This window comes from Sciurus vulgaris, assembly GCF_902686455.1.
Source record: "Sciurus vulgaris genome assembly, chromosome: 2".
NCBI lineage: Eukaryota > Metazoa > Chordata > Mammalia > Rodentia > Sciuridae > Sciurus > Sciurus vulgaris.
Window position 1 is genome coordinate 122,993,226 of NC_136462.1, and position 16,913 is coordinate 123,010,138.

At 35.3% G+C, this 16,913-nt stretch overlaps 1 protein-coding gene across 8 annotated transcripts in view; it reads left to right on the forward strand.

The window, feature by feature from the left end:
* Window positions 1–16,913, forward strand: part of SCAPER (S-phase cyclin A associated protein in the ER) — a 470,315-nt gene that overhangs the window by 406,170 nt on the left and 47,232 nt on the right. For all 8 annotated transcript variants that reach the window (XM_079128857.1, XM_079128859.1, XM_079128858.1 and 5 more), the window contains 2 exons: window positions 2,094–2,326; window positions 14,376–14,531. In XM_079128857.1, coding sequence (XP_078984983.1) covers window positions 2,094–2,326; window positions 14,376–14,531 — 389 coding nt within the window. The remainder of the gene's footprint in view (window positions 1–2,093; window positions 2,327–14,375; window positions 14,532–16,913) is intronic.

A 16,913-nucleotide genomic window follows, 5' to 3' on the forward strand; every position in this document is an offset into this window, starting at 1 on the left:
GTACAGGTCACATACAAAAACATTAGGAATTAGAGTTCAACAGTACTGCTTGATCTTGACAACTGGAGCAATCCTTCAAAGCTAAAGGAAAATGAGTTCTGGCCAAGAATTCTTGAGAGCAAAATACAGAGATTTCCTGTAGGTCCCCTATCGCCACACTTCTGCATATCCTCCCCTGTCATCAGCAACCTCTCCCACGCATACACACACCAGAATGGTGTAATTTTTGCAATTAATGAACTAGATTGACAAAGCATTACTCAGTGTGTGGCTTACATTAGGAGTCATTCTTACCAGCCAAGAACTCTGTATCTAGCCAAACTATCAAAGTATAAAGATAGAATAAGGATATTTTTAGATACACAAGATCTCAAAATGTGTCCTTCCATTTACCCTTTCAACAGTCCTTGATATATCTGAACTTAAGAGGAAATTACATTTTAAAAGACTGATAATTAATTAATGATACACAACTAGGAAACTCATCATACAAAAGATAAAAACTTACCTCAGTGAAACCAAAAATTTGAACAATGTTTTAGTCAGTTTTTTCACCACTGTGACCAAAAGACCTGACAACAATTTTAGATGAGGAAAAGTTTGGTGCTCACGGTTACAGAGGTCTCAGTCCATATATAGTTGACTCCATTGCTCTGTGCCCAAGGTGAGGCAGAGCATCAGGGCAGAAGGGCATGGAGGAGAAAAACAACTCAGTACATGACAATCAGGAAGGAAAGAGAGGGCTCCCTTGATCACAGAAAAAAATATAAACCCCAAAGGCATGCTTCCCAGTGACCCTCCTTCACTAGTCACACCCTGCCTGCCTACAGTTACCACCCATTAATCCCTATTGGAATTAATATACTGGTTAGACTAAGGCACTCATAACACAATCATTTCACCTCTAAACTTTCTTGTGTTGTCTCACACATGAGCTTTTGGGGGACACCTAGTGATCTAAACCATAACAGACCAGAAAGTAACTATAGTCATCATTTATTAAGTAGGTTAGCTCTAAATATTTACACAGTCATAATGGAAAAAAACAATATTACTATATAGTCAGTAGTGTTGTGTGTCAGATGTTCTTATTCTCTTCCTCTTTCTGAGTACAGGGTGATATTTCCTGGCTCCCTTCTAATTGGGTTGGACTCTGACTAGTTCTGACCCATAAGTTGTTTGTGTTTATAAAGATCCTCTTTTGGAGTCAAGCAATTGATTATTCCTTTATCTTTGATAGAACTGGTAAAGAAAGAATAAAGCAAAGACCAGTTGCTACTAAGTATGTTGTGGGGTATAATAGTTTACTAAATTTATTTCCATTCTTATTTGAACTTCATAGTAATCCTGGAAAGTAGAAACATTCAGAAACTAAGAACTTAGATCCTATAGCTGCAAAGCCAAAATTCAAGCCTAGATTATGGCTCCAAGTCAACTTTTAACAGCTATGTTACTTCCTGTAAACTGTTATACACAGCAGAGTGTGACCCCCATGTACTAGGGAAAGAACTATTTTGCCATTTTGTAATAAATGTAAATTTCACCCTAATAGATTAATTTAGATTAGATTGTTTTTTGTTCGTTTTTGGTTTTTGTAGTGCTAAGGATCGAACCCAGGACCTCGTGCAGGCTAGGCAAATACTCTACCACTGAGCCACATCTCCAGCCCAGATTAGATATTTTAAAAATTCACTCCAATAAGAAATAATATTGTCAGTTAATTGCTTTGTTTTCTGAGTTAATATAAATTTTTAATATTGTTCAGAATTTATTTTGTGCCTGTGCATACGCTAAGCATTTTATGTGCTTTAACTCATTTAATCCTCACAAGAATATGTAATATAGGTAGTCAATATCCCTGTTTTACAGATGGGAAAATTGAAGTTTAGAAATACTAACCTGCCCAAGGTCACTCAGCTAGTGAATGCAAAGCTAAGGTTTGAACTGGCAGTCTAACTTCAAAGCCAACATTCTTGAACATTTTAAATTGTCTCCTGTAGAATTTAAAAATTATGATTCTAGAAATGTTCTTAATCATCTGCCCATTTTTGGTGGTTTTATTGAAACATACACTGTACTTTTTTTTCTTCTAGGTTTATGTTCCAGATGAAAATAATGCTATTTTGGGAAGAAATACAAATAAACAAGTTTTTGAAGGCTTGACAACTGGACTTCTCAAAGTCACTGCTGTGGTTTTTGGCTGCCTGATTGCCAATCGACCAGATGGAAACAGCCGTCCAGCCACACCAAAAATATCAACACAGGAAATGAAAAACAAATCCTCACAAGGTGATGCTTTTAACAGTCGAGTTCAAGACCTTATCAGGTACAATCGCTATATTTCTTAAAGCTTTATTCTGTTTTTTAAAAAATCATATTAAAATAAGTTAAACCTTAGGGCCCACATGATGGCAGTGTATCTCACAACACTATCCACAAATATACCACATTTTATATAGAGAAGGAAAATCCTCTTATGGTTAGAGCTTAGCTATCATTCTTGATATTTAGATATGTGATATAACAACTTTTTCCGACTCAAAAAATGTCTGAGAATTCCCCCTCAAATGTTCCCCTCTGGTAGTGAATTTGTTTCAGACTAAAAAAATAAAAAGAACTACAATTTTTGGAGCACCCATTACATGTAAGGTATTGTAATAGAGCCTGTGCAGCATTGTTAAGTGTAGGATTTCTAATTTAGACTTTGTAAATGAGGAAATTGCTCAAAGAGGTTAAGTGCTTTGGCCAAGGTTATGTAATAAATAAGCTAAAAAGTAGTGGGAAGACTGAGACTGGAACTCACATCTAGCTGGACCCCCAGCATCTGTATGCTTTCCATGACACTAATGTGGCAATTTCTGACACCTGTTCAAGGTCAGCCTTGCTTCTTTCCAAGGTCTCATTTTCTCCAGGGAAATTTACTCCTATGTTGGCATTTGAATTCTTTTTTCCTTAGTGAATCTTGAATCAGGTAGGACATTTAATTTCCCAGTAGGGTTCCATCTGGTGTTAATCAGTTACCTGTTCCACCAGTCAGCAGCTCTGCTGTGGTCTGCACTGATCTCTGGCTCCTCAAATCCATGCAATTTGTTGCTCTCTGAAGCTTATGGTAGGTTAATAGGAGAAAGAGAATGCCTTCCTCTGCATTTACTTCTTTCACAGTTCATAAATTTCCTCTGGCTTCTTGTAGAGCTTTCTTGGAAACAGTTGTTTCATTCAGTATCTTCCTTACTCTTGATTACTTTGTTCACTTATCCCTTCCATCTGCCTACCCTCTTTCCCCGAGCATATTTATTGCTGGAGAGCACCAGGCCCTTTGGGTCCACAACCATTTATCTTACAGCACTTGACTCTTACCCTCTCTGCCCTTTCTTTCACTTGCTTGATCCCATTCAATTTCCCCATGTCCTCTTGGTCATTTTAGAACTTAGCCCACTCTGCTGATGAATACCATTCTCTCCCAGCATTCTCCCTTGGGCTACTCTGTGATGCAGCAGCCCTGCATTCTTGTCGTCCAGACAACTTAGCCACGTGCCTTAGCTGTGATGAGGCAGAAGGTGTAGCCTAATGCTTCAGTGCAATTCCAGTGGGCCCTCCAGGAGAAAACATATACATTTTCACATATATAATAGTTAGCAAATCCTTCTTCAAAGAGGGAAGGCATTGTGGGAAAAGATTTATAGTGGTATCCTGCCAGCCAAATAACTGTGTGACTTTTAAAGGTTGATTGCCAATCACAAGCCTGTGCTGGTCCTTCTCTGTTTTGAACAACTTTGGATGAAAATTGCTTTCCTGCAGTTAAGGCATTATTAGTTAACTTGACACCTATGTGTAGAACCGTGAGCCAAATCTCTTAATTCTGCCTCGTGTGGCACAGAGCAGATTTATTCATTTCCTTACTTGCTTTCTCACCTCCACAAATATGAACTGACAAGAAATTTCAGTGCACTTGCATCTGCATCCTGGGCATTTTTGCCAGTTATGAAGTCAAGTACATTAGGCTCCTGTCCCATCTTTGGAACTGTGCTCTGGCCTGTACCACCAAGGTAGAGTTAGAGCAGAGCTGAAGCAGACCCTGACATACATCCCTTCCTTCTCTTCATCTGGCATTTGAGAGGCAAGAATGTATGTTTTTCAGTGTTTACACGTTCTATATTTTATTATGAATATATCAACATACACAAAAACAAATTGTAGATACATGTGTACCAACAATTAGTAACTGATAACATTTTTTGTTATTTTAGACTTTGATTTTTCTCTTATTAAGAAATCAAATGCAAATGCAGCTGCCTCTGCCATCTCCATCCCTTTTCCCTTATTCTCCCCCAAGAGTTAATTACTATGTTGGGGTTTACCATTTCTATGTATGTGTGTACATGCATGTGTATCCAGGAAGAGCATATTCTACTTTCTATTTTTATGAGTTTTTAAAATTTACATACATGCTTTGATAGTATTTTGCCAATTACTGATTTCATGCAGTTAACATGTTACAATATTTTTTCAGCTTATGTTAGTTCATATAAATTTTAACTGCTCTACAATTTTATTCTGTTCTATGAAAAAGAAAAATCCTAACCTGTTTATCCATTTTCCAGTAGCTTCTTACTTTTCATTGTATCAAATAATGATGTAGACAACCTTATAGAAATTTCCTCTGCACTTATTTGAGAGTTTCTCAAGGGTATATATCTAAAGGAATAATTTATGGATAATATGGCAAATGCATGTTTAACTTTACCCAGTAACACAAAATTGTTCTCCAAAGTAATTGTACAAGTGTCAGCTTCCGTCACCAAAAACTTAAGAGTTCCTATTTCCCCATTTCCTTGTCAGTGTTTTGCAATGGTATTTGATTGTTGTCTTCATTTAAATTGTGTTTATTACTAGTGAGATTGAATGTTGTTTATCAGTTATTGATCAACCAGAATTCAGTTATAGAAAACAATCTATTATAGCAATATTTCTTTATTTATGATACTGGGGATTAAACCCAAGCGTGCTCTACCGCTGAGCTACATCCCCATTGTTTTGTTTTGTTTTGTTTTGTTTTGTTTTGTTTTGTTTTGTTTTGTTTTTGTTTTTGTTTTTGTTTCAAGAGAGTCATGTTCAGTTACCCAGGCTGGCCTTGAACTTGCAATCCTTCTGTCTGATCCTTCTGAGTTGCTGGGATTACAGATATATACCACCATAAGTGACTATTATGGCAATTTTAAGCAGAAAGGGATTTAATACAGAAAATTCAGTACTTACAAATTTATCTATGCTCATTTTCCAGGAATGATTCCCAGAAAAAAACTGCAAAACTGATGGACTATTTATTATATCTATCAAAATCAAGAGCTACTATGTTTTTCAAAGGCAAAAATTGTGCTGAACCAGTGGAACTATTCAATTCAGTACCTCACTGCCTTAGCGTAGTAGACAACTACCACTGCCACAGATTAATAGCTCCAGAGTCACAATACATCAGTGTACCCAGCTTGTCTCTCCACCTCCAGAATATTTCCATAAACAAACCAGATGGCTTTATGACCACACTTTGCAAATGAAAAAATACACAAGAGTAGCCACCAGTTCATTTTTACCTTCTAAATTTAGCTTTTCAAAACCAGGCATGGTAGCACACACCTGTAATCCCAATGACTTGGCAGGCTGAGGCAGGAGGATCACAAGTTCAAGGTCAGCCTAGACAGCTTAATGAGACCTTGCCTCAAAATTTAAAAACAAAATAAAATAAAAAGGACTGGGGTTACAGCTCAGTGGTGAAGCAGCCCTAGGTTCAATCCCTAGTACCACAAAAATAAATAAATTTAAAATTTAAATAAGCATAATATAGCTAATGGCTATTATACTAGAATATAATTCTTTACTCTTTATTTTTCTATTTCTAGCAGTTACTAAAAGAAGAGCATTAAAAATCTTCAACTCTGATAAAAGATTAGATTTTGTTTCATGCATCTTAAAGCGCTGTTATTAGATATGCATCATTATTTTTATCTATTTGTGTTAAATACTCCTTGTTTGGGAATCTAATTGTTTAATATTAATATGCCTCAACCAACTTCTTAGTCTTGCCTCTAAACCAACTTGTTTAGTCTATTCTGTTCCATCCTTGGGTTTTGTTTTTGTCTTTGTTTTTGTTTTTAATTTAAACACTTTAAGATGCCATTTCAGGGCTGGAGCTATAGCTCAGTGGTAGAGCACTTGCCTAGTATGTGTGAGGCACTGGGTTCAGTCCTCAGGACCACTTAGAAATGAATAAATAAGGGCTGGAGATATAGCTCAGTTGGTAGAGTGCCTGCCTTGCAAGCACAAGGCCCTGGGTTCAATCCCCAGCACGGTGGGAAAAAAAAAATAGGAATAAATAAAATAAAGGTATTATGTCCATCTACAACTAAAAAACTTTTTTTAAAATGATGCCCCTTCATTATCTTCTGGCTGCCATCATTTCTTATGAGAAACCAGCTTTAATTCATATCATTTTCCCCCTGTAAGTTACATATCTTTTTTCTCTGCTGCTTTTAAGATTTTCTCTTTTTCTTTGAATTTCAGCAGTTTGGCAGTGATCTGCTTAGGTGTAGATTCTTTTAGGCTTATTCTGCTTGAGTTTGGGTGAGTGTCCTGAATCTATAAGTTGATACTTTTCCACCAAAACAGAAATCTGTTTTAAAATACCTTCCCATAAAAAAAAAAAACTCAAGATCTAGATAGCTTTCTTATAAATTCTCTGAAACATTTAAGAGAGAAGTAATAATAGTCATACATACAATCTTTCAGAGGAAAGGAGGAAATACGTGCCACTTTAATGCCCATATAACTTAATTTGATCAAAATATTCCAAAAAAGAAAATTATACATTACTATTCCTTGTGAACGTAAATGTAGAAATCCTTAACCAAAATTTTAACAATTAAATCCAGCAACATACTAGAGGATAATCCATCATTAGCAAGTCAGACTTATTCTATGACTGCAAGGTGAAACTTTCACCACTCAGAAATTACCATATTAGTGACCAAGAACCATAAGAGGTTACAGATTTTACCCTTCTTGAAAGCTAACATTGCCAGCTACATTTTCATGAATAACAGCAAAAGACAGAAGGCTTCTGGGTCAAAGATAAAAAAAAAAACTTTTTTATTAACAAACAACAAGCAGTTTGAGCTTTTCTCACCCATAAATCTCACAGGAATAATAGAGGGTGGGCCCAGATGAATGTTGCACATACAGTAGGTTTGCCTCACAGCTGAGAAACCTCACAAGCTTAGAATATCTTTTGTAATAGACTTGCTGAACCTTCACCTGGGACAGGGACATTGTCTTTATTACACTGGACAACAAACAAACTTGCCCTTTAAAAGCTATAAAGGAAGACACTATCTCTGTTTTCTAAGGCCTTTCCTAATATAGATATTTATTGGAAAAGATTGTATAGCACAAAAACTGTCACTTCATCTTTTCATAAGGCATGCAGAAATCAGAAACCCATGAGGAATTACTTCCTGACACTGATCCCTCAAAAAAGACACTATATAATCATCTCAGTAGATGATGAAGTGAAAGTATTTTACAAAATACAACTCATTCACGATCTTAAAACACACACATACACATAGAAAATTGGGAAATGACAGGAAAATCTACAGTAAATCATGTCATGATGAAGTGTTCATTACTTCATGATTCATAAGGACTGTTCATTTTCACCATTTTTATGTAACATTGCTGAAAATGCTAGCTAGTTCAGTAAGTGGGGTAAATAAAAGGCATAAAGTTTGTAAAATAAAATAAAATTAAACTTGTTATTTGTAGAGTCATGTTACCTATGTAGAATAATAATGTAACCTGCCAAGAAAAATAAAAATAATTGGAACTATAATAAGGTTTCAGCAAGATTGGAGGATATAAATAAAACTTGTACAAAAGTCAGTTTTATTGCTATGTATAGCATCAAATAGTTAGAAATTAAAACTTAGACTGAGGATATAGCTCAATGATAGAGTACTTCTCTGACATGCATGAAGCCCTGAGTTTGATCACCAGCACTGCCAAAGAATAAAATAAAATTGAGAAAGCAATGCCGTTTATAAGAAGCATCCAGAAATATCAGATGCCTCCAAGTAAATCTCATGATAGAGTTGCAGTACCTCTGCGAAGCATCACTGATAGAAATTAAAGAAGACCTAATAAATGGAGAATATATATCATACTCACTGATCAAAAGACTCAATATTATTAAAATACTGTTTCTTCACAAATTGATTTATAGATTTAATTCAGTAGTTATCAAAATTTCCCAATAGGCTCTGATAAGAAATTTATAAGTCAGTTCTAAAACATATGGAAATGCCAAAGATCTAGAACACCCAAAACAATTCTGAAAAAGAATAAGGTCAGAGAACTTGCCAGATTTTAAGACTATAGAATTCCAATAATCAAGACAATGTAGCATTGGCGTAAAGATAGCCCCCAAAGCAGATTAAAAATAGCCCAGAAACAGACCCCACATACAAAGTCCATTAGTTTGAGGGGGTTTTGTTTGGTCTGGTTTTGGTTTTGGTTTTTTTGTGTGTTAGTTTTAGCTGATTAACTTTTTTAAAAATAGACTTTTCTTTTAGAGCAATTTTTATACATCACAGCAAAATTAAGTGGAAAGCACAAAACATTCCCATAAGTCCCCTGTCCTCACATACATATAGCCACTGCCATGTCAACATCTGGCGTTAAGAGTGTTACAGTTGGTATAGTTAATGAATTTACACTAAGGTCATTTTTACCCCAAAGTTCATAGTTTACATTAAGGTTCAGTCTTTTTTTTCCCATGTTTTAATTGGCATAGATTCACTCTTGATATACATTCTATAGACTTTGACAAATATGTAATGACATGTGTCCATCATATTACAGAAATCCTCCACCTGATCATCCCTTCCTGTCCACTGGCTCCTGGCCACTTCATATTGATTTTTTTTTTTTAACAGGGTCTCACTATGGTGCCCAGGCTGGCCTTGAACTCACAATGGCCCTGCCTCAGCCTCCCAGGTTAACAGGGCTATTACAGTCATATGCCTCTGGACACATCTTCATTAATTGATTTTTTTTTTTTTTTTTTTTGTTCAAGGGATCAAATTAATTTAATTGGGAAAGGAAAGTGTTTTTAATGAATGAGGTTGGAACAACTGGATGTCCATGTGGAAGAAAGTTGCCCCCTCACCATCCACAAAATTAAATTGAGGTGTGTTATAGATCTAAACACAAAAGCCTTAGCCTTAAGACTTCTAGCAAAAATGTAGAAATATATCTTTACATTTGAGGGTCGGGGAAAGATTTCTTTGAATACAAATACTTCATAAAAGAAGATATGCAGATAGTCAATGAGTACATGGAAAGGTATTCAGTATTATTAGTTTTCAGAGAAATGCAAACCCCGTAAATTGGCAAAAATAAAAAAGATTGATAATGCCAAATATTTGCAAGAATGTAGAACAACTGGAGCTCTGACACATAACTACTGGAAGTATAAATTGGTACAAATACTTTGGAGAGCTGTTTAGCAATTTGTAAAGTTAAACGTATCTATCTTATGACTCAACAATTCTAGATATTTACCCAAGAGAAATGAAGACACTTCTACACAAAGACTTACCCATGATTTTTTATTGCAGTTTTATTTATAATAACAAAAAACTTTAACCCATACATCCATCAACAGGACAAGGTGTAAACAACCATGGTATAGTCATACAGTAGAATACTAATCAACAATACAAAGGAGGGAATTACTGTCATATACACCCACGTGAATGATTCTCAGAAACATTCTTAGCAGAAAGATTCAAACACAAAAGAGAACTTTACAAATGATTTCATTTATATGGAAGGTGGAAGGGAATTGAATAGAAAGCAAGGGAATTTTCTGTGCTGATGTAAGGTGTACTCATTCATTATTTGTAATTTTTACAACAATAGCCAGCATTTTATTGAAGAAATAAAATCTCAAAAAATAAAAAGGACAAAGATTATCATAAGTGTGATTATCAAGAAGAGAAAAGATATGGAGGATAGACAGCAGAATTTAAATGCTGGAAAATTGCTCTGTCCAAATAAATAGAAGAGTACAAAGGGGGGAGTTGCTTCTATAATGAAGGAAAAATTGAGTTAGCTGTATATGAAGGAACCAATTTCACTATGTGAGATAGGTATTTTTATCCCTATTTCAAATACAAGAAGGCTAAGACTCAGACAAAGCAGGCCAAAACTAATACCACAGAGCAACTTAGCTTAATACAGCCTTATCTTGACCAAACCACATCAGTCACAATTGGAGTGGAACCAAGAAAGATTTAGGGCTATTTTAGAAACAGAATGAACCTGAGTTTACCTCAACCTTGGACTTGTCTACCTAGCTAATTCATTTTAAAATCTGCAGATACCACCTCCTCTGAGAAGGGGATTCCCTGACTCATTGAACCAAAATTAAGCTTTCCAGCTCTACCAATAGTAATACTTAAAATATGTCTTTGTTATAGAATCAGTAATATGATATAGATATTATATCTACCTTAAAAGGTTCTTAAGGTTATCATCATCACCGTACTTAGAAATAATTGAAGAAACAAATACATGATTACCAATAATTATCCCCAAATTTTTTCCATCACTGAGATATGAATGGTGACTTTCATTTAGCCAAGGATATTGGGAAGAGATTTCAGAATAATGAGATTTTGCCTGAACATATTAATGTAGGAGGCCTTTGGGATCCCCAAGAGGAAATAGTGAATACTGGGGTGATGGTGGGTGGACAAGAATAAACAAAGAAAATCAATAATTCTTTCTTTTTTTAACACTTCTTTTATTTATTTTTTTTAGTTGTAGATGGACACAATACCCTTTATTTTATTTGTTTATTTATTTTCTGTGGTGCTGAGGATCAAACCCAGTACCTCACATGTACTAGGCAATCACTCTACCAGCTGACCTACAACCCCAGCCTGAAGCAATAATTCTTTAAGTAGGTAGGTAGAACAGTTGTAATGCAAAAGATAAGTTGTCCTTCATCTCAGTAACTATTAGAAGATTACACATACTTCCCTCAAAACTGTGAAAGTGGTGAAATTAACTTCTCTGCACCAAACTTTTAGAACAATTTGTTAAAGCGTCTTTGTAGGCATTCACCTAAAGACTACCTGCAGTTACTCAAGATTTGGGCAGTTTAGCAGACATTAGTCTGGCTCATTAATAGGCTCTATAAATGATTCCACAGTAACCAAAGGAGACCACACTCAGAAAGAGTCATCTACTCAACAGTGGTTGTTTTAGTTTGGTTTGATTTTCATATCCTTTTTATCTCTTCACTCACTTTGGAGTTCTTCCTTCTTTCTGGTCATTTCAAGACCAGTATAGGAAACCCATTTAAGCCACTTGCATCTTAAGACTATGTTTTGTAGCTTAGTGTGGTTATTATTAGTCTCAGAAGTAATTTTACATCCTTGTTTAAATATTTAGACTTAAGTAAGGACCCCCCCCCCAAAAAAAAAAATGCCACAAAGAAACAACATATTTACTGGAAAGAACATTCTCATCAGGAGTCAGTAGATCTTAGGATGTTCCAACTCTCTTGCTTGGGCTAGTACTTTAGCTCTTCTTTGAACCTCAGTTTTTTCTCTATCAGATGGGAATAGTACAATTCCCAGATGGTGAATTTGGTCTTCTTATACCCTGTTTTATTCAAAATTTTAAAAATGTAATGTAGCTGTCCATATCAAGAAACCTAAAAATATGTGGAGTTTTTTAACTCAGTAACTGCACTTTTGGGAAAGTAATCTGAAATCTGGCAAAGATTTGTACACAAAATGTTAATCACAACCTGGTTCATGATAGTGAATTTTAAAAAACAACCAAAATGTTCCAAAACTATTCCATTCTACTATATTCAACCATTAAAATTATGTTTGTGACCTCTAGAATCTAGATCATTTAACAGGAAAGACTTAGTTCAAAAAAACATGTTACATGATACCATAAGGATATACTCAGCAAAATTCAATTTGTGCCAGAGTATATAAAATAAACAATCAGGTTTCATCAACAAATAAATTTGTAAAGAAGGTTAAAAAGAGAAAGAAATGGAGAGGTAACCAACAGATTAAAAAGAGACTTAACATTGTGACATATTAATTAGTCACACTATATAGTTCTCATTCTTTTTAATTTAAAAAATAATAATGTGAATCAAGTTATACTGTTTGCTCTTGGTCAAGAATTACAGAAACTACATTTTTTTAAAAAAAAATATTCCTCTCACCTGTAAAAAAACAAAAAATGCATGACCTTAATTTAATTGTGAGGAAAAAAAAAAATACAAGCTGGGAACAGTCTTCAAAACAATTTACTGGTATTCTTAAAAAATGTCAATATCATGAGAGAAAATGAATGAAAAATTGTTTCAAATTAATGATCTCACAAGTAAATTCAACACATAATCCTGGATAGAATCATAGACAATGAAAAAGAAATCTAAAAACATAACTGCAACAAATATTGAAATGGTAATATTGAATATAGATTAGATAATAATATTTTTTCTATCACAACTATACTGTGACTATGTAGGGGGAAAAATTGGAGCTAGATTCCAGCACTCTAAATATGCTATTAGAACTTTGTCTATTAATTCTACTGTGTCTACTTGACTTCGTTTTTTAAACAAATGTTCTCCACGTAACAAATAAGTTGGTTATCAGCAACCCCCAGACTCATACCTCTTGGTTTAGATAACCTCAGTGGAAAGAGACTCTTGCTAGGTCATGCATTAATCCTACAGAAGATACTCATCTCCCCTCACGTCATGTGCCCATCCTGGAACTACTCATTAAGACCAAGGTGATAAGTACTTTGGCTATCCTGGAGCACATGCTCACCCCTGCTGTCAGAATACCATATTCAGCAACTCCCTAGTATCACCAGAATAGGAGAGAAGAATGTGCTGAGCAGACAAAACCCAAAGCTTTCACATTCTGCTCCCTCATGGAGTTCATGGGATAATTCACTGGAATGATAAGTGTTAAATAATTTTTAGGGGACTGGAGTTGTGGCTCAGTGATAGAGCACTCACCTAGCACATGTGAGGCACTGGGTTCAATCCTCAGCACAACATAAAAATAAAATAAGTAGAAGAAAGATATCGTGTCTACCTCCTACGACTAAAAAAAATTTTTTAAAATATTTTTTAAATTGAAAAGTTCTGTGCAAATGTAAGAGCCAGTATTTGAAAGTCTAATTCCATATAATAAGATCCTCAATGTGTATATATGTGCATATGTATATGTATAAATCAGTTTCATTAGACTAGGACTTGTGATCATCATTTTATACTTCCCAATTTTAAAACTGTAGAGAAAGTTCAATAGCCGAGGTAGATATAATTCCTAACGTAAAAGGAGAAAGGGGACATTATTTTGCACCTTCTAAATAGTGAACTTGGAGGAGACCACAGACATTAATTATTCATCAAATTTTTCCTTTTGCAAAAAGTTATGTTAGTAAATGAATAGTAATGGAAAGTATAATGCATTTACAAGCAAAAGATATTGATTCCTTTGCACATATTGCTCAGTGTTAACATGCTGATTTTCAGAACTGCTTTATTTCAGTCCTACGCTTTTCATACATGTAAACGCAGTAGCACAGAATTTTATAAAATCTTTAAGCTAAGGTCAATTTATATACAAGGACAGTTATAGTTTCAAAATATTCCTTTCAATGATTCCTGCTTCATTGACTAATAAAAGAGCCACTACTGTCAGTTCAGTTTAATAAATAGCTCTAGAAAAATAGAACTGTTTATTAGACTAAAAAGGTGAAAGTGACTTCTTAAATGTTACTGTCTAACCTCAGAACTGGTACTTTTCAGAACATAAAACAATTAGTTTCTCAATGTTTTTTATGCTTTTAATGGTGATAAGATTTTATAACATGGAGAACCAATAGTTGGAATTAGAATTTTAAGTTGTAACAGGAATATCTTGGTCACATCATCATAGCTTCCAAATCCCTGCATTTGGTGAATTTGGCTTTTAAAAGTACTACAGAATAAATTACTTCACTTGTAGTCATACTCTGTAGACCAGGAAGAATGATTGGATAATCATTTCAATCATTTTTGTTTAAAGATGACATCACAAAAACCAAAAGAGAAAAAGATTACAGAAATAGCTGATTATTTAGGATGAAATATAAGAAAATTGATAATGGAGATGCTTTACTCAAACTGAGACTGTGTGTGCTTGTTTGGATTTATCATGGAAAGTTAAAGATGTTTCTGGCCTATGCAAATTCATAACATGCATTTTCTCCCCCACATCTAGCTATGTGGTAAACATGGGTCTGATTGATAAATTGTGTGGCTGCTTCCTCTCCGTGCAAGGCCCAGTAGATGAAAATCCCAAGATGGCCACATTTTTACAGCATGCTGCAGGACTCTTACATGGAATATGTACACTATGTTTTGCTGTCACAGGAAGGTAAGACTCAATTTTTATAATATCTCTTCAATTTTGCCCATTTTTGGGTTATTTCATAGGGATATAGGTTATCATTTGGCACTCTTTCCTCCTTGTCTTTTCTTTGTCATTGGTCTTTTTTTTATGTTTACATAAAAAGAAGTTGACATTTATTAAAAGTTTGAAGAAATTCTTCACCACTGATGAAGTAAAAGCATAGAAAAGAGTATTCAGTGTTACTGATTTGACTAACAATATTGGTTTTCCACCTTGAGATGTATATTTCAATTCTCATTTTTCAAGGCCTTAGGCTCCTGGCAAAGTCTGCTTTCCTTGTTGAGGTTATAAATTTGACTATCAAGCTGGGCATGATGGCGCACACCTGTAATCCCAATAACTTGGGAGGCTGAGGCAGGAGGATCACAAATTCAAAGCCAACCTCAACAACTTAGCAAGGCCCTAAGTAACTCAGCAAAACCCTAACTTGAAATAAAATATTAAAAAGGACTAGGGATGTGGCTCAGTGGTTAAGCACCCCTGGGTTCAATCCCCTGTACCAAAAAAAAAAAAAAATTGACCATGATGAGTCCTAAGATTTCATTCAATCCTTCTGCTGAGATCCAGAGGAATCAAGTGATCCTCCTTGAGTCCACAAATCAGACCCTCAGCACAGCACAGCCTCAGTGCTTGTGTTCACCATTCACCTGCTTTTAATTATAGCCTCCTAGATTTATTTATTTTTCCTTTTGTCCTTTCTTTCAGAGTACTTCCATAAATAAAGGAAGGGAGCCCATCTACAAACACTAGCTCCCTGAAATCACCCATAACCATGGGCATGGTTAAAGCCATTGTGCCAGAGACTACTATTGGCCTGATTGACTGTTTAGACCACCCCACCCAATCCCACCATGTGGACTGTCCTCAAACAACAGATGTCTAGAAAAGGCAGGGGAAATCTCCCAGGTGTTTTTTTCTTTCTACTCCCCCACCCCAAGTAAGAATCATTTACAATAGTGACTCAGTGTTTTTGATAGAAATATGATACATACCTCAAGCTTAGCAAAAATATTCAGCAAAATGATTTCTTTACAATTAAATTCTAAACAGCATTAATTTGTATTATATATTTATCATTATATAATATATATTCTTTAAGGATTTATCAAAAATAATAATATTTGAAACTCAGTGTCTAGCTTCTTAAAGATATATGATCCATATATACTTAGTGTGCACTAAATGCCAGTGACTATACAGAGTATTGTATGTGCATGTATGTATGCAGGATGTGGTGCTGGGGATTGAACTCAGGACCTCATGCATGCTGGGCAAACACACTACCACTAAGCTACCCTCAACCCTGTGTAGGCAGTTTTATGAGGATGTCTTTTAAAATGAACATCCTTAACATTTTTTACTCCTTTATGAACAGGGTCTCTAAACCCACCAATTCATCTTTTCTGTTACCAGTCTCTCACCAACAGTCACATTCTAGAAAGATTAAAACTGTCTGAGATGTCAGGGAAGCCAAGCATGGCCTTCGGTATTCCAAAGAAGTAGCTGAGAACTCAGGAAGTGACTATTTTGGGGCCTTTTTGCTACGTAGGACTGAGTAGTACTGTAACACGAGAAGCTTCAGTAACAAGGCTTTTTCTAGGTCATTGGTACCTGCCATCATAGAGGCCACCATGCTGCCCAGCTCTTTCCTCCCTGGTGGTATCCTTTTGCTTTGGCTTTTTTATGTAACACATCATTACAAACCTTCCAGCATCTCAAGTCTGTGTCGCCTATACTTTTGAGTCCAGATGAATATCACATACATAAGCATTTCCATATGTGGTTATTCATTAGTGGGCTTCAACTTTCACATATTCAGTCACTTGAAGTCTGTGAGACTTGAGAGAAATCTTAAGGTCATCCAACTCTCTCATAGGCAAAAATACTGAGCCAAACTTACTTGAATTAGAATTCACAACTCCTAGCTTGATGCTCCTGCCTTATACATTTGGCTTTTTATATTATTCAGAATGCAGGAGTGTGTATTGCATTTCTTTGAAGATTCTCTTCATTCTACAGATGAGAAACAAGTTCTTTTCTCTGATGTACAGTCACACTCTTCTGACAACAGTCACAGAGCATCTGCCATATGGCAGATAAGGGCTTGGTTAGTACCATGCTAGGTACTAGCAGTACTGCCCTCAGGGAACCCAGACTCTGGTATGGAGTCAGATTTATAAACTAGTAACTATAGCAAAAGAGCTGCAGCATAAGATAATATGTACAGAAGAGGAAGGAAAACGCTTCCAGAAAAGGTCAAAAAGGCTTTAGTGGGCTGACTCTTAAAGGTTCCAGTACAAATGGAGGAAACAGTATAGTTGAGAATGTGTGCACTATATGGTACAG